We start from the raw sequence: 23,011 nt of genomic DNA, 5'->3' as shown, positions 1-23,011 counted from the left end.
GGTGTCTACCTGGAAATACTACTCATCTGATGTTTTCTAACATCTGTCCTGTCTGTACCACATGTACCGCTGCTGTATCTCAGTCTGTGTCTCTGATCCCTTCTAGCTTATACCTCTGGAATCTAACTCGCTATTATTCCCTCGCTATAAGACACTATAAGACCATCATCTCCAGCTGGAGAATGCATTAACATGGGATCACCGCAGCTTTTTGCCTCCAGATAAAGATCAGAATGAGTTGATTTAATTCATCTATAAATCAATATTCTAGAGTGACATAAATTCATGGAATATGTTTTATTACACTGGGCTCGTAACAATCCACCCCTAAAAAAGAAGGCCTGTGTAAAAACACTTGGTCTGGTCTTCAATATCCTCTAAAGGTTCCAAGCCCTAAATGAAACAACTGCTGATAAAGTACTGAGTGTCCTTTTAGACACAATGTAGAAGGCCAAAAGTTGCCATAATAATAGAGAAAAAAATATGAGCTAAGGAAAGAAGGGTGTTATGTAAGAAGAGAAAATTCCTGACGGCCTCTGAAGATGAGGGGTAACAATAGGTCTGGCAGTTAAAAAAGAAAACATCCTCCCACTGCAGTCAGACACAGTTGTCTTCCCCCGAGAGGGGAATAATGTGTGTATTGTGTGCAGTGCTGTTTGGAAAATGGATAGACCACGTGAAGGGTTGGAGACTAGCAAAGCTGCGACACAGAATATTGTACATCACATATGAAGAAACTGTTAAAGTAAAACAACAGCTGTTCATGTTTATAGAAATGGTGTATTACGATTGTGTATTTATTTACTACCAATATATGTTACTGTTCCAGTCAGACAGTATTTTACATTTATTTCCCCACCCCGATACTGTTTCAGTCTGTGTCTTAATGTCTTAAAAATATGAATTGCATAATATGAAAGTTTAATTTATTTGAAACACTAGCTTCACAGCTAAACAGTAAATAAAACTAAAGTAATTGGTTCCTCTTCTAGGACCTGCCTGAAGCTCAGAAATCTGAGTGAAGAGACAATTCAGAAGATAGCAGAGCATTGCTCCTTTAAATCTATGAAGGCCAACCAAATGTCCAACTTCAGCTTGGTGCCAAAGAAATATATGGACTCTGAGAAATCAAATTTTTTTAGAAAAGGTGAGTGTTTATGCATCCATCATGCATTTCACTTAAAAACTTTGGATTAAACAAGGCAAAATTGATTTATCTTTAATTCCAACAGTTTTTCACTGGTGCTGTTTGGCTGCTTAATAAACCCTGTGGCCACTGTCTTTAGATCAGATTTGTGGTGTTTTAGGAGACTGTATTTGTGTCTGTGTGTGGTTGTCAGGTGTGGTTGGAGACTGGAAAAACCATTTCAACACAGAGCAACTGGCTCGATTCACATCAGTCATTCGCAAACAGCTGGAGGGTGAGAGCTTCTCTCTGCCGTGGAGCCTGGATTGACCAGCAGCTGGAGCAGAGATGGAATGAGAGCGCAGAAAAATGTCCCTGATGAAGAAATTGGTGCTAACGTGGCCAGGCCAAGTTGTCAGAGTTTAATATTAAGCATATAAGTAAAAGCACGTCATGACTTTTGTAATGCACAATATCTTAGCAACTGAAATGTGAAATGCCCGAATGAAAGTTTTTATATTATGAAAAACTCTTTTTTACATTAGGGAATTGATCCAGCTTGTACAACTAACACATGAATGCAGTTTATGGTAAGTTGCCAATAAGGAAATGCTGCTACAACAATGATCATTTGGATCCCTTACAGCTATTTTCAGCTCATTGTTCTTGATGCTTTACTACCAGAGCTTTTTAGTCATATCTGGTTTTTACGGTTATTGAAAATAGAGCTCATTTTCTTGTTAATGTATGGGGAAGAACTACTATCTCTGAAATTAACATAGATGGGGTAAAAGCAAACCCTGATGCAATAAAGAAGTGTTATGTAAAACAGACCCCATGCTGTAATCATTTGAAATATGGTGTTTTACGGTGTCTTTGCTGTAAACGATTTGTAATCTTTGTTTTGAATATTGGGTCTTAATGGGAATTGATAATTAAACCTCTTTTCTCCGTCAAGAAACAAAACGGAAGTGATAGACAAATTGAGAACAAATATTACTGAAAGTAGATTAATATGTCCTGGATGTCTACTCGGAAATACTAGTCATCTGATGTTTTCTAACATCTGTCCTGTATGTTCCACATGTCCCGCTGCTGTATCTCAGTCTGTGTCTCTCTTCCCTTCTTTCTTAGCTTATACCTCTGGAATCTAACTCGCTATTATTCCCACGCTATAAGACGCTTTAAGACCATCATCTCCAGCTGGAGAATGCATTAACATGGGATCACCGCAGCTTTTTGCCTCCAGATAAAGATGAGAATGAGTTGATTTAATTCATCTATAAATCAATGTTCTAGAGTGACATAAATTCATGGAATATGTTTTATTACACTGGGCTCATAACAATCCACCCCTAAAAAAGAAGGCCTGTGTAAAAACACTTGGTCTGGTCTTCAATATCCTCTAAAGGTTCCAAGCCCTAAATGAAACAACTGCTGATAAAGTACTGAGTGTCCTTTTAGAAACAATGTAGAAGGCCAAAAGTTGCCATAATCATAAGAGAAAAAATATGAGCTAAGGAAAGAAGGGTGTTTCGTAAGAAGAGAAAATTCCTGACGGCCTCTGAGGATGAAGAGTAACATTAGGTCTGCCAGTTAAAAAAGAAAACGTCCTTCCACTGCAGTCAGACACATTTGTCTTCCTCCGAGAGCGTTCAGGTCTTCTTCTCCCCCCAGTAGCTCACACCCTTGAAAGTTTGGAGTATGCTCAACATTTCTCTGTGGAAGATACTGACGTGTTTGGTGTGACTTACCCCAAATCAGGTATAGTATTTTTTGTTATCTATTACTCTGGTCAATATATCAGCTTTTTATAAGCATGTTGTGTTCCCATTTTCATTGTACAGTGTGTGTAGGGTTTGTTTTTTAAATACATAACTTTATCATGATTTGGTGCTCAGGGATCAGGGACCCCAAGTGAAATCGCTTCGAGCACCAGGAGGTAGTCGTGCGCTTCTTCGGGAAACACAGAAGAAAAGTACCGAGGCAACACCAGCGACATAATGTCTTCCGAGATGTATATGTATTATCATGGACTTATGGTTCCCAGAGAGACTCACCCGCAAGAGAGCTTGAACTTTGCACAGGAATTCTCGTTTAAAGACGATGATGTCTTGGCTGTAACTTACCCGAAATCAGGTCAGTGTTCGTACGACAGACACAGATTCACACGTGGCCAGAGGGGTCGATTTCGGGTCCCCTCTCATCCAAGTAGTTTGACTGTTACAGTAGAAAAAAAAAGAGCTAGGAAATTGTAAATGCTGTTGCACACTGTGCCTGAACTGTGCTTGCAGTTTACATTTAAGTTAGTAATGATAAAACATACTTTGTTTTATTCATCCCATCACATTCTTGTGACGCAAACTCGTGGCACGAGCGACGTAGATCGCCCGCACAAAAGGCCAGTGAGTGCACCACCAAGCAGCCACTAATGTCATTCAGTGGACATCATCGGTTGCCATTACACCGTGAAGTTTGCATTGGTAGGTGCATATCGCTGATGGTGTCCTCAGTGAGATGCTCTCTCTTTACATCCACATGGCACATCCGTGCACCTCCTCCCGGTGTGGTGGGATTCGATGCTGTGGCCTTCTGCATCCCAACCCAATGCTCAACACTTTGAGCCACTGGGCCCCCAATAATAAGAAAAGTAAACAGAACAAGACGAAGAAGAAGTAGAAGAAGTTACTACGTATATAAAATAAATACATAAAAACATAATAAAAAAAACAAAATCGTTGATGCAAAACACTTTTTCTTTAAGACCAGGCTTAATCCAAAAGACACTGTAATTGAAATTATAGTATCTTCCATATTAAAATAGTCTCTTTTTGTTTGACTGTAAGTAAGAAGAGAAACTGTCTAGACAGAAGAACAACGAGTAAAATGGCAGATTAACCCTGATCTAAGCACTATTATGTTCAGGCACTGTCAGTGTGTCACACAGCGGGGGGCTTGGAGTAAGCCAAGAATCTTGTTTAAGAAGGTACAGATGTGTTTGTTGTCTCTTATCACAGGTCATCCATTTTTTACTAGTGTTGGTGTAGTAGGTTTTGCTAGTTTCTGTACTGTTTATTTTTCACCATTTTATGCACAAGGGCAGCATGTTGTAGCTTGTATATCAAGAGGTGTACATTTACCAAGAGCCCATTTAAAGTCCTGTGTTTTGAAAAATATGTAATTTTCGGTAAAAGAAGGAGGTGTTTGTGCACCATCATGCTTCCCGAGGAAGAGTCTAATCTGTGTTCGCTGCATTTCATAGCACTTTTTTTTTTTTGCGGTAGTGCAGCTCTGTAGCTGTGTTCAGCTTTGTTTCCAGTTGCAGCAGTTGGCTGTTTTTAGTGTAAAAACTCCACTGTACACTACCTACAGACAAAGTAAGCTCGTTAACATATTGTCTAGAAAGAGATTAATTGAACAGGAATACGAAAAAATTGTTGAATCATATGTATTAAACATGTGATTCTGCTGTTACCATGGGAAATAATTTAATTTCCTCAACACCTCCAGTCATTTATGTTTTTCGGGGCTTGTGAGTGTGATGCCTGCTTGGAATCAGTTCATTTATTTAATTTCCATACATCCTTACATCCTTATCCCCACTGAGTGTCAGGGGACTGGAGGCCGTCCCAGCATACAGTGGGTTAAACTATGTATCCTTCATGTTAAAGAAAAATCTTAGGATTTCAGTGTTTGAAGTCATTTAAACCTCTGGGTTGATGCAAGGTGTATGAAAATATAATAATAACTTCTGAATCGCAGGTACAGTCTGGATGCAGGAGATCCTCTCACTGGTGCTGAATGGAGGCGATCTGACGCCCATCCAAACTATTCCTAATTGGGACAGGGTTCCCTGGCTGGAAAACACGAGATTAGCAAAGGTTGTTGATCGGCTGAAATCACCACGGGCACTGGTTTCACATTTTCCCTATTACCTCATGCCCCAATCTTTACACACCTCCAAAGCCAAGGTAAATGGGTGTGATCAAAAGAAAAGTTTTAACATCAGTTACACATCAGTTACACATCCTAAATGTTTTTAGATTTTCTCTTGTCCCTTTGTCATAGGTGATCTATATTATGAGAAACCCCAAGGATGTCATGGTTTCCTCCTACTACTTCCACCGAATGGCTAGATTTCTTGAAGATCCGGGGACATTCGATGAATTCATGGAGAAATTCTTAGAGGGCAAAGGTCAGAGGTCACATCATGAAAACTTTAGTCTGAGAAGTATATGGATTAAAAATAAAGGAGCCTCTGACATCACATGAAAGACAAAGCTATCACTTTGATTTCTGCCAAAGTACAGAAGTATTTGTAGTTTTTATTGTGGAATAATGTGTGTATTGAGTGCAGTGCTGTTTGGAAAATGGACAGACCATGTGAAGGGTTGGAGACTAGCAAAGCTGGGAGACAGAATATTGTACATCACATATGAAGAAATGGTTAAGGTAAAACAACAGCTGTTCATGTTTATAGTAATGGTGTATTACGATTGTGTGTTTATTTACTACCAGTATATCTGTTACTGTTCCAGTCAGACAGGATTTTACATTTATTTCCCCACCCCGATACTGTGTCAGTCTGTGTCTTAATGTCTTAAAAATATGAATTGCATAATATGAAAGTTTAATTTATTTGAAACACTAGCTTAACAGCTAAATAGTAAATAAAACTAAAGTAATTGGTTCCTCTTCTAGGACCTGCCTGAAGCTCTCAGACACATTTCAGATTTCCTGGGCAGAAATCTGAGTGAAGAGACAATTCAGAAGATAGCAGAGCATTGCTCCTTTAAATCTATGAAGGCCAACCAAATGTCCAACTTCAGCTTGGTGCCAAAGAAATATATGGACTCTGAGAAATCAAATTTTTTTAGAAAAGGTGAGTGTTTATGCATCCATCATGCATTTCACTTAAAAACTTTGGATTAAACAAGGCAAAATTGATTTATCTTTAATTCCAACAGTTTTTCACTGGTGCTGTTTGGCTGCTTAATAAACCCTGTGGCCACTGTCTTTAGATCAGATTTGTGGTGTTTTAGGAGACTGTATTTGTGTCTGTGTGTGGTTGTCAGGTGTGGTTGGAGACTGGAAAAACCATTTTAACACAGAGCAACTGGCTCGATTCACATCAGTCATTCGCAAAGAGCTGGAGGGTGAGAGTTTCTCTCTGCCGTGGAGCCTGGATTGACCAGCAGCTGGAGCAGAGATGGAATGAGAGCGCAGAAAAATGTCCCTGATGAAGAAATTGGTGCTAACGTGGCCAGGCCAAGTTGGCAGTTTAATATTAAGCATATAAGTAAAAGCACGTCATGATTTTTGTAATGCACAATATCTTAGCAACTGAAATGTGAAATGCCCGAATGAAAGTTTTTATATTATGAAAAACTCTTTTTTACATTAGTGAATTGATCCAGCTTGTACAACTAACACATGAATGCAATTTATGGTAAGTTGCCAATAAGGAAATGCTGCTACAAAGATGATCATTTGGATCTCTTACACCTATTTTCAGCTCATTGTTCTTAATGCTTTACTACCAGAGCTTTTTAGTCATATCTGGTTTTTACGGTTATTGAAAATAGAGCTCATTTTCTTGTTAATGTATAGGGAAGAACTACTATCTCTGAAATTAACATAGATGGGGTAAAAGCAAACCCTGATGCAATAAAGAAGTGTTATGTAAAACAGACCCCATGCTGTAATCATTTGAAATATGGTGTTTTACGGTGTCTTTGCTGTAAACGATTTGTAATCTTTGTTTTGAATATTGGGTCTTAATGGGAATTGACAATTAAACCTCTTTTCTCCGTCAAGAAACAAAACGGAAGTGATAGACAAATTGAGAACAAATATTACTGAAAGTAGATTAATATGTCCTGGATGTCTACTCGGAAATACTAGTCATCTGATGTTTTCTAACATCTGTCCTGTATGTACCACATGTCCCGCTGCTGTATCTCAGTCTGTGTCTCTCTTCCCTTCTTTCTTAGCTTATACCTCTGGAATCTAACTCGCTATTATTCCCACGCCATAAGACGCTTTAAGACCATCATCTCCAGCTGGAGAATGCATTAACATGGGATCACCGCAGCTTTTTGCCTCCAGATAAAGATGAGAATGAGTTGATTTAATTAATCTATAAATCGATGTTCTGATAAAGTACTGAATGTCCTTTTAGAAAAAATGTAGAAGGCCAAAAGTTGCCATAATCATAAGAGAAAAAATATGAGCTAAGGAAAGAAGGGTTTTATGTAAGAAGAGAAAATTCCTGACGGCCTCTGAGGATGAGGAGTAACATTAGGTCTACCAGTTAAAAAGGAAAACGTCCTCCCACTGCAGTCAGACACGGTTGCTTTATAAATAAAATTAATTATTATTATTAGTATCATGTCTTCCTCCGAGAGCGTTCAATACCACGGTCTTCTTCTGCCCCCAGTAGCTCACACCCTTGAAAGTTTGGAGTATGCTCAACATTTCTCTGTGGAAGATACTGACGTGTTTGGTGTGACTTACCCCAAATCAGGTATAGTATTTTTTGTTATCTATTACTCTGGTGAATATATCAGCTTTTTATAAGCATGTTGTGTTCCCATTTTCATTGTACAGTGTGTGTAGGGTTTGTTTTTTTAAATACATAATTTTATCATGATTTGGTGCTCAAACGTGTACATTATTGACGACAAATGAGCAGAAAATCTCCAGATCAATGTTGGGCTCAGGGACCACAGAACCACCCCAAATTAAATCGCTTCGCGCTGCGGGCACCAGGAGGTAGTCGTGCGCTTCTTCGGGAAACACGGAAGAAAAGTACCGAGGCAACACTAGCGACATAATGTCTTCCGAGATGTATATGTATTATCATGGACTTATGGTTCCCAGAGAGACTCACTCGCAAGAGAGCTTGAACTTTGCACAGGAATTCTCGTTTAAAGACGATGATGTCTTGGCTGTAACTTACCCGAAATCAGGTCAGTGTTCGTACGACAGACATAGATTCAGACGTGGCCAGAGGGCTCGATTTCGGGTCCCCTCTCACCCAAGTACTTTGACTGTTACAGTAGAAAAAAATGAGCTAGGAAATTGTAAATGCTGTTGCACACTGTGCCTGAACTGTGCTTGCAGTTTACATTTAAGTTAGTACTGATAAAACATACTTTGTTTTATTCATCCCATCACATTCTTGTGACGCAAACTCGTGGCACGAGCGACGTAGATCGCCCGCACAAAAGGCCAGTGAGTGCACCACCAAGCAGCCACTAATGTCATTCAGTGGACATCATCGGTTGCCATTACACCGTGAAGTTTGCATTGGTAGGTGCATATCGCTGATGGTGTCCTCAGTGAGATGCTCTCTCTTTACATCCACATGGCACATCCGTGCACCTCCTCCCGGTGTGGTGGGATTCGATGCTGTGGCCTTCTGCATCCCAACCCAATGCTCAACACTTTGAGCCACTGGGAACCCCAATAATAAGAAAAGTAAACAGAACAAGACGAAGAAGAAGTAGAAGAAGTTACTACGTATATAAAATAAATACATAAAAACATAATAAAAAAAACAAAATCGTTGATGCAAAACACTTTTTCTTTAAGACCAGGCTTAATCCAAAAGACACTGTAATTGAAATTATAGGCATCTTCCATATTAAAATAGTCTCTTTTTGTTTGACTGTAAGTAAGAAGAGAAACTGTCTAGACAGAAGAACAACGAGTAAAATGGCAGATTAACCCTGATCTAAGCACTATTATGTTCAGGCACTGTCAGTGTGTCACACAGCGGGGGGCTTGGAGTAAGCCAAGAATCTTGTTTAAGAAGGTACAGATGTGTTTGTTGTCTCTTATCACAGGTCATCCATTTTTTACTAGTGTTGGTGTAGTAGGTTTTGCTAGTTTCTGTACTGCTTATTTTTCACCATTTTATGCACAAGGGCAGCATGTTGTAGCTTGTATATCAAGAGGTGTACATTTACCATGAGGCCATTTAAAGGCCTGTGGTTTGAAAAAAATGTAATTTTCGGTAAAAGAAGGAGGTGTTTGTGCACCATCATGCTACCCGAGGAAGAGTCTAATCTGTGTTCGCTGCATTTCATAGCACTTTTTTTTTTTTGCGGTAGTGCAGCTCTGTAGCTGTGTTCAGCTTTGTTTCCAGTTGCAGCAGTTGGCTGTTTTTAGTGTAAAAACTCCACTGTACACTACCTACAGACAAAGTAAGCTCATTAACATATTGTCTAGAAAGAGATTAATTGAACAGGAATACAAAAAAATTGTTGAATCATATGTATTAAACATGTGATTCTGCTGTTACCACAGGAAGTAATTTAATTTCCTCAACACCTCCAGTCATTTATGTTTTTCGGGGCTTGTGAGTGTGATGCCTGCTTGGAATCAGTTCATTTATTTACTTTCCATACATCCTTACATCCTTATCCCCACTGAGTGTCAGGGGACTGGAGGCCTTCCCAGCATACAGTGGGTTAAACTATGTATCCTTCATGTTAAAGAAAAATCTTAGGATTTCAGTGTTTGAAGTCATTTGAACCTCTGGGTTGATGCAAGGTGTATGACAATATAATAATAACTTCTGAATCGCAGGTACAGTCTGGATGCAGGAGATCCTCCCCCTGGTGCTGAATGGAGGCGATCTGACGCCCATCCAAACTATTCCTAATTGGGACAGGGTTCCCTGGCTGGAAGAGACGAGATTAGCAAAGGTTGTTGATCGGCTGAAATCACCACGGGCACTGGTTTCACATTTTCCCTACTACCTCATGCCCCAATCTTTACACACCTCCAAAGCCAAGGTAAATGGGTGTGATCAAAAGAAAAGTTTTAACATCAGTTACACATCAGTTACACATCCTAAATGTTTTTAGATTTTCTCTTGTCCCTTTGTCATAGGTGATCTATATTATGAGAAACCCCAAGGATGTCATGGTTTCCTCCTACTACTTCCACCGAATGGCTGGATTTCTTGAAGATCCGGGGACATTCGATGAATTCATGGAGAAATTCTTGGAGGGCAAAGGTCAGAGGTCACATCATGAAAACTTTAGTCTGAGAAGAAAAATAAAAATAAAGGATCCTTTGACATCACGTGAAAGACAAAGCTATCACTTTGATTTCTGCCAAAGTACAGAAGTATTTGTAGTTTTTACTGTGGAATAATGTGTGTATTGTGTGCAGTGCTGTTTGGAAAATGGACAGACCATGTGAAGGGTTGGAGACTAGCAAAGCTGGGAGACAGAATATTGTACATCACATATGAAGAAATGGTTAAGGTAAAATAACAGCTGTTCATGTTTATAGTAATGGTGTATTACGATTGTGTGTTTATTTACTACCAGTATATCTGTTACTGTTCCAGTCAGACAGGATTTTACATTTATTTCCCCACCCCGATACTGTGTCAGTCTGTGTCTTAATGTCTTAAAAATATGAATTGCATAATATGAAAGTTTAATTTATTTGAAACACTAGCTTAACAGCTAAATAGTAAATAAAACTAAAGTAATTGGTTCCTCTTCTAGGACCTGCCTGAAGCTCTCAGGCACATTTCAGATTTCCTGGGCAGAAATCTGAGTGAAGAGACAATTCAGAAGATAGCAGAGCATTGCTCCTTTAAATCTATGAAGGCCAACCAAATGTCCAACTTCAGCTTGGTGCCAAAGAAATATATGGACTCTGAGAAATCAAATTTTTTTAGAAAAGGTGAGTGTTTATGCATCCATCATGCATTTCACTTAAAAACTTTAGATTAAACAAGGCAAAATTGATTTATCTTTAATTCCAACAGTTTTTCACTGGTGCTGTTTGGCTGCTTAATAAACCCTGTGGCCACTGTCTTTAGATCAGATTTGTGGTGTTTTATGAGACTGTATTTGTGTCTGTGTGTGGTTGTCAGGTGTGGTTGGAGACTGGAAAAACCATTTCAACACAGAGCAACTGGCTCGATTCACATCAGTCATTCGCAAACAGCTGGAGGGTGAGAGCTTCTCTCTGCCGTGGAGCCTGGATTGACCAGCAGCTGGAGCAGAGATGGAATGAGAGCGCAGAAAAATGTCCCTGATGAAGAAATTGGTGCTAACGTGGCCAGGCCAAGTTGGCAGTTTAATATTAAGCATATAAGTAAAAGCACGTCATGACTTTTGTAATGCACAATATCTTAGCAACTGAAATGTGAAATGCCCGAATGAAAGTTTTTATATTATGAAAAACTCTTTTTTACATTAGGGAATTGATCCAGCTTGTACAACTAACACATGAATGCAGTTTATGGTAAGTTGCCAATATGGAAATGCTGCTACAACGATGATCATTTGGATCCCTTACAGCTATTTTCAGCTCATTATTCTTGATGCTTTACTACCAGAGCTTTTTAGTCATATCTGGTTTTTACGGTTATTGAAAATAGAGCTCATTTTCTTGTTAATGTATGGGGAAGAACTACTATCTCTGAAATTAACATAGATGGGGTAAAAGCAAACCCTGATGCAATAAAGAAGTGTTATGTAAAACAGACCCCATGCTGTAATCATTTGAAATATGGTGTTTTACGGTTGCTTTGCTGTAAACGATTTGTAATCTTTGTTTTGAATATTGGGTCTTAATGGGAATTGATAAATAAACCTCTTTTCTCCGTCAAGAAACAAAACGGAAGTGATAGACAAATTGAGAACAAATATTACTGAAAGTAGATTAATATGTCCTGGATGTCTACTCGGAAATACTACTCATCTGATGTTTTCTAACATCTGTCCTGTCTGTACCACATGTACCGCTGCTGTATCTCAGTCTGTGTCTCTCTTCCCTTCTTTCTTAGCTTATACCTCTGGAATCTAACTCGCTATTATTCCCACGCTATAAGACGCTTTAAGACCATCATCTCCAGCTGGAGAATGCATTAACATGGGATCACCGCAGCTTTTTGCCTCCAGATAAAGATGAGAATGAGTTGATTTAATTCATCTATAAATCAATGTTCTAGAGTGACATAAATTCATGGAATATGTTTTATTACACTGGGCTCATAACAATCCACCCCTAAAAAAGAAGGCCTGTGTAAAAACACTTGGTCTGGTCTTCAATATCCTCTAAAGGTTCCAAGCCCTAAATGAAACAACTGCTGATAAAGTACTGAGTGTCCTTTTAGAAACAATGTAGAAGGCCAAAAGTTGCCATAATCATAAGAGAAAAAATATGAGCTAAGGAAAGAAGGGTGTTTCGTAAGAAGAGAAAATTCCTGACGGCCTCTGAGGATGAGGAGTAACATTAGGTCTGCCAGTTAAAAAAGAAAACGTCCTTCCACTGCAGTCAGACACATTTGTCTTCCTCCGAGAGCGTTCAGGTCTTCTTCTCCCCCCAGTAGCTCACACCCTTGAAAGTTTGGAGTATGCTCAACATTTCTCTGTGGAAGATACTGACGTGTTTGGTGTGACTTACCCCAAATCAGGTATAGTATTTTTTGTTATCTATTACTCTGGTGAATATATCAGCTTTTTATAAGCATGTTGTGTTCCCATTTTCATTGTACAGTGTGTGTAGGGTTTGTTTTTTAAATACATAACTTTATCATGATTTGGTGCTCAGGGATCAGGGACCCCAAGTGAAATCGCTTCGAGCTGCGGGCACCAGGAGGTAGTCGTTCGCTTCTTCGGGAAACACGGAAGAAAAGTACTGAGGCAACACTAGCGACATAATGTCTTCCGAGATGTATATGTATTATCATGGACTTATGATTCCCAGAGAGACTCACCCGCAAGAGTGCTTGAACTTTGCACAGGAATTCTCGTTTAAAGACGATGATGTCTTGGCTGTAACTTACCCGAAATCAGGTCAGTGTTCGTACGACAGACACAGATTCACACGTGGCCAGAGGGGTCGATTTCGGGTCCCCTCTCATCCAAGTAGTTTGACTGTTACAGTAGAAAAAAAATGAGCTAGGAAATTGTAAATGCTGTTGCACACTGTGCCTGAACTGTGCTTGCAGTTTACATTTAAGTTAGTACTGATAAAACATACTTTGTTTTATTCATCCCATCACATTCTTGTGACGCAAACTCGTGGCACGAGCGACGTAGATCGCCGGCACAAAAGGCCAGTGAGTGCACCACCAAGCAGCCACTAATGTCATTCAGTGGACATCATCGGTTGCCATTACACCGTGAAGTTTGCATTGGTAGGTGCATATCGCTGATGGTGTCCTCAGTGAGATGCTCTCTCTTTACATCCACATGGCACATCCGTGCACCTCCTCCCGGTGTGGTGGGATTCGATGCTGTGGCCTTCTGCATCCCAACCCAATGCTCAACACTTTGAGCCACTGGGAACCCCAATAATAAGAAAAGTAAACAGAACAAGACGAAGAAGAAGTAGAAGAAGTTACTACGTATATAAAATAAATACATAAAAACATAATAAAAAAAACAAAATCGTTGATGCAAAACACTTTTTCTTTAAGACCAGGCTTAATCCAAAAGACACTGTAATTGAAATTATAGGCATCTTCCATATTAAAATAGTCTCTTTTTGTTTGACTGTAAGTAAGAAGAGAAACTGTCTAGACAGAAGAACAACGAGTAAAATGGCAGATTAACCCTGATCTAAGCACTATTATGTTCAGGCACTGTCAGTGTGTCACACAGCGGGGGGCTTGGAGTAAGCCAAGAATCTTGTTTAAGAAGGTACAGATGTGTTTGTTGTCTCTTATCACAGGTCATCCATTTTTTACTAGTGTTGGTGTAGTAGGTTTTGCTAGTTTCTGTACTGCTTATTTTTCACCATTTTATGCACAAGGGCAGCATGTTGTAGCTTGTATATCAAGAGGTGTACATTTACCATGAGGCCATTTAAAGTCCTGTGGTTTGAAAAAAATATAATTTTCGGTAAAAGAAGGAGGTGTTTGTGCACCATCATGCTACCCGAGGAAGAGTCTAATCTGTGTTTGCTGCATTTCATAGCACTTTTTTTTTTTGCGGTAGTGCAGCTCTGTAGCTGTGTTCAGCTTTGTTTCCAGTTGCAGCAGTTGGCTGTTTTTAGTGTAAAAACTCCACTGTACACTACCTACAGACAAAGTAAGCTCGTTAACATATTGTCTAGAAAGAGATTAATTGAACAGGAATACAAAAAAATTGTTGAATCATATGTATTAAACATGTGATTCTGCTGTTACCACGGGAAGTAATTTAATTTCCTCAACACCTCCAGTCATTTATGTTTTTCGGGGCTTGTGAGTGTGATGCCTGCTTGGAATCAGTTCATTTATTTACTTTCCATACATCCTTACATCCTTATCCCCACTGAGTGTCAGGGGACTGGAGGCCGTCCCAGCATACAGTGGGTTAAACTATGTATCCTTCATGTTAAAGAAAAATCTTAGGATTTCAGTGTTTGAAGTCATTTGAACCTCTGGGTTGATGCAAGGTGTATGAAAATATAATAATAACTTCTGAATCGCAGGTACAGTCTGGATTCAGGAGATCCTCTCACTGGTGCTGAATGGAGGCGATCTGATGCCCATCCAAACTATTCCTAATTGGGACAGGGTTCCCTGGCTGGAAAACACGAGATTAGCAAAAGTTGCTGATCGGCTGAAATCACCACGGGCACTGGTTTCACATTTTCCCTACTACCTCATGCCCCCATCTTTACACACCTCCAAAGCCAAGGTAAATGGGTGTGATCAAAAGAAAAGTTTTAACATCAGTTACACATCAGTTACACATCCTAAATGTTTTTAGATTTTCTCTTGTCCCTTTGTCATAGGTGATCTATATTATGAGAAACCCCAAGGATGTCATGGTGTCCTCCTACTACTTCCACCGAATGGCTGGATTTCTTGAAGATCCGGGGACATTCGATGAATTCATGGAGAAATTCTTAGAGGGCAAAGGTCAGAGGTCACATCATGAAAACTTTAGTCTGAGAAGTATATGGATTAAAAATAAAGGAGCCACGGACAGCACATGAAAGACAAAGCTATCACTTTGATTTCTGCCAAAGTACAGAAGTATTTGTAGTTTTTATTGTGGAATAATATGTGTATTGAGTGCAGTGCTGTTTGGAAAATGGACAGACCATGTGAAGGGTTGGAGACTAGCAAAGCTGGGAGACAGAATATTGTACATCACATATGAAGAAATGGTTAAGGTAAAATAACAGCTGTTCATGTTTATAGAAATGGTGTATTACGATTGTGTGTTTATTTACTACCAGTATATCTGTTACTGTTCCAGTCAGACAGGATTTTACATTTATTTCCCCACCCCGATACTGTGTCAGTCTGTGTCTTAATGTCTTAAAAATATGAATTGCATAATATGAAAGTTTAATTTATTTGAAACACTAGCTTAACAGCTAAATAGTAAATAAAACTAAAGTAATTGGTTCCTCTTCTAGGACCTGCCTGAAGCTCTCAGACACATTTCAGATTTCCTGGGCAGAAATCTGAGTGAAGAGACAATTCAGAAGATAGCAGAGCATTGCTCCTTTAAATCTATGAAGGCCAACCAAATGTCCAACTTCAGCTTGGTGCCAAAGAAATATATGGACTCTGAGAAATCAAATTTTTTTAGAAAAGGTGAGTGTTTATGCATCCATCATGCATTTCACTTAAAAACTTTGGATTAAACAAGGCAAAATTGATTTATCTTTAAGTCCAACAGTTTTTCACTGGTGCGGTTTGGCTGCTTAATAAACCCTGTGGCCACTGTCTTTAGATCAGATTTGTGGTGTTTTATGAGACTGTATTTGTGTCTGTGTGTGGTTGTCAGGTGTGGTTGGAGACTGGAAAAACCATTTCAACACAGAGCAACTGGCTCGATTCACATCAGTCATTCGCAAACAGCTGGAGGGTGAGAGCTTCTCTCTGCCGTGGAGCCTGGATTGACCAGCAGCTGGAGCAGAGATGGAATGAGAGCGCAGAAAAATGTCCCTGATGAAGAAATTGGTGCTAACGTGGCCAGGCCAAGTTGGCAGTTTAATATTAAGCATATAAGTAAAAGCACGTCATGACTTTTGTAATGCACAATATCTTAGCAACTGAAATGTGAAATGCCCCAATGAAAGTTTTTATATTATGAAAAACTCTTTTTTACATTAGTGAATTGATCCAGCTTGTACAACTAACACATGAATGCAATTTATGGTAAGTTGCCAATAAGGAAATGCTGCTACAAAGATGATCATTTGGATCCCTTACACCTATTTTCAGCTCATTGTTCTTGATGCTTTACTACCAGAGCTTTTTAGTCATATCTGGTTTTTACGGTTATTGAAAATAGAGCTCATTTTCTTGTTAATGTATGGGGAAGAACTACTATCTCTGAAATTAACATAGATGGGGTAAAAGCAAACCCTGATGCAATAAAGAAGTGTTATGTAAAACAGACCCCATGCTGTAATCATTTGAAATATGGTGTTTTACGGTTGCTTTGCTGTAAACGATTTGTAATCTTTGTTTTGAATATTGGGTCTTAATGGGAAATTCACTTTCAAAGTGTTTCAATTATACTTTTTTTTCAGTTTTAACCTTGCATACACATTTCTACCACTAACTTAGGGACACTTACTAAATGTTTTTCCACTTTTGAATCACTATGACTGAATTCAGCATCCCTATTAACATTACTTGAATGGTTGCTTTGTTCTTAATAAAAATTGATGCTAAAAGACAAGTCAGATTTACTTGGTAAAACTTTTCTGTGGTTTGACTGAAGTAGCTTCAGTATTTCCTCAGCAGAAAGTAGTAGCAGGAAGTTACATAAAAAAAGCAGACAAAGTTGCATTCACAGCAGCTGCATTTACAAAAGCCTCATTGTTTACTGGATTGAGAATGTTGAACTCAAAGCGCTTTACACTACTTCTCGTTCACCACTTCTCATTCAAAATCACACACACACGTGGGAGGTGCTATGCAGCTGGCCAGTGCTCAACTGGGAGAAACTAAGTTGGGGCTCAGTTTCTTGTTCACGGACACATGTGGCATGTGACCGGAGGAGCTTGGGATTGAACCAGCAACTGGGGGGATTGGTGGACGACCGCTGTACCGCCTGAACCATGGTTTCCCTCCAGTTGATGTCTGTTGTCCTAAAGGTGGAAAAAGTCATTAGTCCTAAATGTGTCACTGTAAGACAATGTAAGTAAATCAACAAATCCTAAATTTGGCTAATAGACACTTTTTTCGGACAAACATTGCTGCAAGTTTGTCCCCTCACATAGATGTTAATGCTCTATTGTCCATTATAATGGTAGGCCTATTGGAAAGCAGCTGCTGTAGCACTTTGTGGTTCTTATGAATGGTTCATACAGCCTGCAAACACTGCAGAATATACGTTTATGTTACATTGTTCTCATCACTGCTTACATATGAGAACCATAGGTGTGTGTTTCAGCAGACATGCTCAAACTAGGAGGTATTTCTAGCCAGCACATGCACCGGCTGATAGAACTATTTGTAGGGCAAAACTCTGAGGGAATAAAAATAGTGTCAAAGTCTATATTCTTTATTTTTTATATGATAAATAAAATCTGTGACATGACAGAGAAGCTGTGATACAGTGTCTACCGTGTAATCACAGTCCAATATTTACTGGGTAGTTTCAAAATAAATCTCATACATGATGACCTATTCCTCCCTTGGGCAGAAAATAAATGTTGTGGTACCACTTACTTCTGGGGTACTCTACCTTTGTTTAAAATAAAAAAGGAAACTGAATGCAAAGACGTCCAAAAATGTTTGTAATTGTGCACACCAGACACAAACAGGGGAAGAGACAGAACGAGTCAGAAAGACATGCCCTCTAAAGGAGCACACACAAAAAAGTAACCAGATTTTAAAAGCTGGTGTCCTGGCAGGACTAACATAAGGAAAGAGCCAAATGAAAAATGGTACAGTGTAATATCACAGAGTCAACCAATAGAGGGCAGCCATTCAGCATGAGGTTCGCGAACGAGAATATTCAGCTGCTCCTGCTCCACTCAGCTGAGAATCCATGCAGCGAAGGGTTGGGACTTTATTTTGATGGACACACCATGCGGCCAATCACATGCGAGGACAAACATACCATTAAATAAATAGTCGCGTATATAGCGCTTTTATCCAAAGCACTTTACAATATTGATCCCATTCACTCATTGACACACAGACTCACACACCGATGGTGGTGGCTGGGCTTCAGTGTCTTGCCCAAGGACACTTTGTGCACCTGTGTATTTTTTATGTAATATAAAAACAAAAATAAGGCTTTTATGAAAACACTGAATAAAAAAATTACATACACAAAACAACATTCATAATTGCTAAATTAGACTATGGCAATAAGGCTCTGAGTGATACTAAATGAGGAGCTATTTGGGAGCAGTTGGAGCTGGCTCTTTTAAGGGAGCCAAGGCAAAAGAGCAGATTCTTTGAAAAGAGCCGGACTCCCCATCAATAGTGTAGCACATTCTCATTCATAAATGCTGCACTCACTCCAAGAAAAAGGGAAAAAAAACTGATTGAGGGATACAGACTGTAAGATCCACAGGCACACACAGAAAATTCATCATAATAGTAAAACGTTTTTTATAGTATTTAAAAGACACCAGTAAATCTGCTGCATGATGCTGTCATTTTACTGGCAAACCTAAAAACACTTGTACTAACACATGACACTTAAAATAAAAATAATACCGTTACAGTTCTCAATAAGGTCATGTGGTTGTGATCCGTCCCAAGTTCATTCTGCAGCATGACACTCAAACATACAACTGTGGGTGATAAAGAGCTTCAGAGGCCAGAAGTTTTTGTGTTCTTTAGCTAGAGACTTTTAGGGCTAGATACTTTATTTAATCTTGATTTAATTGTACAGGTGGCTGAATACTTGACCTTGAACTATTTGGACATACGATATGAAATTACATGTATTTGAATGTATCTATTATCTATCTATAAAAGAGGCACTCCCCTTCTGGTTTCTCCATAGGGTTACTCATTTTCTATTCTTCATATTGTACACTAAATGTTTGATTCTGTCAGAAAAATGTGTACATAAAATTTGTATAATTTTGTTTTCAGACACATTCCTCTATTTTGCAAAGGTTAAGAGGCAGTGGTTTAATCTTCACTGTGATATGTTTGGAAGAGATTGATCAATAAATACAAATTTGATATGCTGAGTTAAAATATATTTTATTCCAACTTTATGGGCAACAGTGTATAATCTAAAGTCTGTTGATGATATTGTGATTCAGTTTATTTACGGGAGCAGGAAAAAGGACATAATCTTGTCATGGTGCCAACTGTCATTGCCTCATTTTATTGTTGCCAAAATAATGGACATGTTTGCTGATTCCCGGAGGTCCCTCTCTGTCATCTATCATACAAGCATCCTAAATGCTCCTGAGAGACTGTCAGGATTGTTTTTTAGGGTGGACCCAAGTGCAACAAGGAGGGGGGTATGGTTCGAAAAGCTTTATTTATGATTATAACAAAAGACAGGAAAAAAAATAACATAAACTCACTCCTAAAAAAGGAGGAAAAAACTGGCACAATCCCAGAGGGACGGCTACACAAACTAGAAACAAGGAATTAACTCAAAGGCACATAGGAATTTAACGAGGGCTGAATAGACAAACTCAAAGGCGGAATGGAAGATAAACGCAGATTAAACAGGTGGTAACAAAAAACTAGGGGCAACAAAACTAACAAATAAGTTGTTAAAAAAAACAAAAAAAACACAGAAACCTAAACATAAACCAGGGGAGTAGATCCCAAGAATCTCAATAGGAGAACTAAACATTAAAACAACAAAGGCAAATAAACCAAGGAGGGAAGGAGTTATCTAATGGGAACTAAAACAAAGATAACGGGAAACTGGAAAAGCTAAACATCCATCTATCTAATAATCTAATAATACCAATAAACAAAAAGGAACAGAAAACAGAGTCCAAGAACCAGGAGTCAGGTAAACCCAAAGACAGTGTGCTGCATGGATGACAGAGGCAAACAAAGACAATGATCTGACAGGGAACAGAGGTGAGCGCTGAGTTTAAAAAGGCAGGGGAACAGGTGAAAACAATTGTGAACGGTGATGAGTGATAAAGCTGGAGAAGTGAACCGGGGACAGGAAGTAGTGGAAAGGGGTACAAAATAAAAGTCCAAGACAAGTGAAGTGAGGAAGTGAATGTGACAGCCAGATCATGACAGAGACAATAAATGATAGATTGCAAAATCCTAACTTTTTTAGTTAACTTAACGCAGTTATTACCAATATGCAGTTTTTATTAGTTTTCATCAAGTTATAGGTAATAGCAGGGTGAACAAACCCCTTTACTCATTGTTTTTGAGTAAAGGTAACCTAAATCAATTAAGTACTATAGCAACAAATTAGCCAATGAGACTACTTAACCAGTGGGAGGCAGTAATTTGTTAGTCGTTACAACTTAAATAAGTGTGTTGTTTGAAGACAACACACAGTACACTCAACTTGAAATGATTTTTAAATAATAATTCTGAGTACTCCATACCAAATTACAAGTACACCTAAAATAAATTTCTAACTACTGTACACTGTTTCTCTTGTGTAAACTTAATTGTAAGTGTGATACACTTAATGAGCATTTGCAGGTAGAAATAAAATTCCTGATCCAATTAACCTTTATTCTTTTTTCAAGGCAGTTGGTTTGCATGCTTTTTTAAAGTAATTGACCTTGGGACAATTATTATACAAAGTTTTGTATCACTTATGCGGTTTTTATTCTCAACTGTTTTAATTTTGGTGGAGCCATGATGACTCTATCGTTTTGCATTACTTCAGCCCTCATTAAATTTGACTCACCACTTATGTCAAAGTGTACAGTAAAACTTCTAGTGGGATCTTGGGTCAGTTTTTGACATCTATAGGAAATTTGTTATCAGGAAGCCTGATGATATTCAGACTGCTTCAGATCATCCTTTTTATAGCCAGTTTTAATTACTTTACTAGGCCTTTAGTCTATGGGGTTTTACCTGCTGGGATTTTTTTCCCTTTGTTATTGTGAAAGAAGGTTAAAATGGTGGAGCTTATCTTGTGCATGCTTCTTTCTGTGTTTCTTTACTGTTCTTTGTATTTTTAGCACATTTGCCAAATGTGCAAAAACATTTCCAGATGTTCCCTTTAGGTCCAATAAAGACACAGTATGGGATGTTTTTTGCAATCAGGGCATTTACCACTAACCCTACAAATCATGCGCATGTCATCAAAAGCGGAGGACAAAAAGCGTCCCAGAGAAACATCTAAATCTTGAAACACTACATTTCAGCGGTTGCTAAAGCCACAAAGTGACTGACAAAAGTTAATGGCCATCTATTATCCATTGTTTCTGATCTAGTTTAACATTGTACATAATATTATAAATGCAACATTAGGTAGTGTAATTTCGCTGGTGCTGTAGCATAACCCCTCTGAGTACTTGTTTGTGTGTCACTCCCATCTCTCCATCCCCTGGCTTCTGACACTTCAATTACATGGTGGCCTTTTGCACCCATGGGAGGTCCTGGGAGTGTGTGTCTGTCTATGTGGGCAGACAATATGGTGCCTGCTCTTGGACACCCACCTCGCTGCCGCCTTGTGCCCACTGGTCCTGCCCTGGGCTGCCCACAGGATGCCAGCCTGCTTTGATGCCCTCTTCTCATCAGCTTACTGTGGACGTACACATTTGTTCCAGATAGCCAATAATCCCTGTGAAGATCATGTAATCTTTTTAAACTTTGTACACTCAGTCAGCCGAGTCATCTTAGGTCTGTTGACTTCCTCTGCCCAAAGCGACACTGACTTTATCAGATGAAGCTTCAGTCAAGCACAAACAAATGTGTTTGATCAGTTGCAATGTTTGGAATAGTCTGGAGTGGTTAAAAGTTTATAAAATTCGCTCACAGCTGAAATCTAACATCGTCCACCGGATGTATTTATACAGTCTCCCTGTTGTTTTTTTAGCCACTCACTCTTTACTAATATGATGTGTTTTTCCTAGTAAGTGAAAATGTTTCTCTCAGTTATAAAGCTATTTGCGTTTTCAGTTACAGAACACACACACACAACCTAAAGGTACTGAAATAAGCTCACCAGTGCACTCGTTGAGTCTGACTAGCTCATCTACTGTGATTCTGTATCATTTAAATAGCTAAGTCATGTATACGTTATGTCTCTGTTAGAAACATAAAGCTCGTGGCCAGCTATCACCAGTCTCGTATAGCCAAGAATCTGCAGATTGACCAATTATAACATACATTGCAGCATCTAAACATCCTCTTCTCGCTTTCTGATTGGCACAGCAAAGTTGCTTAGGCACCAGCATGTTTATATACTATGTACTATTGTGCACTACAGAACTGTAGCTGAGGAGTAAGAGAAGTTGCCCACCAATCCTGGGGATGGCATTTCGATCCCCCTCCTCCTCTTGTATAAACTTTGAAGGCGAGACACTGTACCCCAAGTTGCTCCTTGTGGGTGAGCTGAGTACCTTGCATGGCACCTGCTACTATTGGTATGTGAATAGGTAAATGAGAAGTGCAGACCATTTACCATTTATAAGAGATCTTTCCATAAGTTTGTGTTCATCCTTTACTAGAATGCAACTGATTTTCTACATTTTACTGTATGTCATCCGGCCCAAAGATGTTTAGCCAGTTTTGATTATGGACTTTTCCTCTCTGCCTTGTGATAAACATAGACAATATATACATTCTGTCTGGCTGCATGCTATCTCTACCAACCATCTCACTGCAGTCTAAATTAAACCTTTTCTTCCTCCATTTTTAAATAGTTTTTTTTAACAATACTTCAAACAAACAACATACTAACAAAATGATTGCCCAGGACAGTGGCATTAATAAACAGAAACAGGTAGGTTGTATTTGGCGACATA

The 23,011-nt window shown here is 38.9% G+C and overlaps 3 protein-coding genes across 8 annotated transcripts; all 3 read left to right on the top strand.

Annotated features, from left to right (window-relative positions):
• The first annotated feature begins 989 nt into the window (after positions 1 to 989).
• On the top strand, positions 990 to 7,244 carry LOC137130272 (sulfotransferase 2B1-like). 4 transcript variants are annotated; one of them, XM_067510182.1, is made up of 8 exons: positions 990 to 1,147; positions 1,341 to 1,716; positions 2,807 to 2,890; positions 4,889 to 5,097; positions 5,195 to 5,321; positions 5,484 to 5,578; positions 5,828 to 6,008; positions 6,202 to 6,818. In XM_067510182.1, exons 2-8 carry the CDS (start codon positions 1,701 to 1,703, stop codon positions 6,315 to 6,317), a joined length of 828 nt encoding a protein of 275 aa, XP_067366283.1. In that variant the 5' UTR covers positions 990 to 1,147; positions 1,341 to 1,700; the 3' UTR covers positions 6,318 to 6,818. The 4 variants fall into 4 exon arrangements, with proteins under 4 accessions (XP_067366283.1, XP_067366282.1, XP_067366284.1 ...); XM_067510181.1 differs by having other exon boundaries at positions 2,804 to 2,890; XM_067510183.1 differs by lacking the exons at positions 990 to 1,147; positions 1,341 to 1,716; positions 6,202 to 6,818 and adding exons at positions 3,028 to 3,265; positions 7,120 to 7,244 and having other exon boundaries at positions 2,724 to 2,890.
• Positions 7,245 to 7,516: 272 nt separating this feature from the next.
• LOC137130273 (sulfotransferase 2B1-like) lies at positions 7,517 to 12,176 on the top strand. Of its 3 annotated transcripts, XR_010914826.1 has the most exons (7): positions 7,517 to 7,652; positions 9,722 to 9,930; positions 10,028 to 10,154; positions 10,313 to 10,407; positions 10,657 to 10,837; positions 11,031 to 11,404; positions 11,949 to 12,176. XR_010914826.1 is itself a non-coding variant. In XM_067510184.1 (6 exons), exons 1-6 carry the CDS (start codon positions 7,517 to 7,519, stop codon positions 11,144 to 11,146), a joined length of 864 nt encoding a protein of 287 aa, XP_067366285.1. In that variant the 3' UTR covers positions 11,147 to 11,647. The 3 variants fall into 3 exon arrangements, 2 of the variants coding, with proteins under 2 accessions (XP_067366285.1, XP_067366287.1); XM_067510184.1 differs by lacking the exon at positions 11,949 to 12,176 and having other exon boundaries at positions 11,031 to 11,647; XM_067510186.1 differs by lacking the exons at positions 7,517 to 7,652; positions 11,949 to 12,176 and adding an exon at positions 7,707 to 8,097 and having other exon boundaries at positions 11,031 to 11,647.
• A 223-nt stretch (positions 12,177 to 12,399) lies between these two features.
• LOC137130274 (sulfotransferase 2B1-like) lies at positions 12,400 to 16,514 on the top strand. Its single transcript, XM_067510187.1, has 7 exons — positions 12,400 to 12,578; positions 12,716 to 12,960; positions 14,585 to 14,793; positions 14,891 to 15,017; positions 15,180 to 15,274; positions 15,524 to 15,704; positions 15,898 to 16,514. Exons 2-7 carry the CDS (start codon positions 12,825 to 12,827, stop codon positions 16,011 to 16,013), a joined length of 864 nt encoding a protein of 287 aa, XP_067366288.1. The 5' UTR covers positions 12,400 to 12,578; positions 12,716 to 12,824; the 3' UTR covers positions 16,014 to 16,514.
• Positions 16,515 to 23,011: the final 6,497 nt, after the last annotated feature.

This window comes from Channa argus, chromosome 7 (assembly GCF_033026475.1).
Source record: "Channa argus isolate prfri chromosome 7, Channa argus male v1.0, whole genome shotgun sequence".
Taxonomy (NCBI): Eukaryota; Metazoa; Chordata; class Actinopteri; order Anabantiformes; family Channidae; genus Channa; species Channa argus.
The sequence above is the reverse complement of the archived record's forward strand: the minus strand, read 5'-3'. Positions and strand labels throughout refer to the sequence as shown.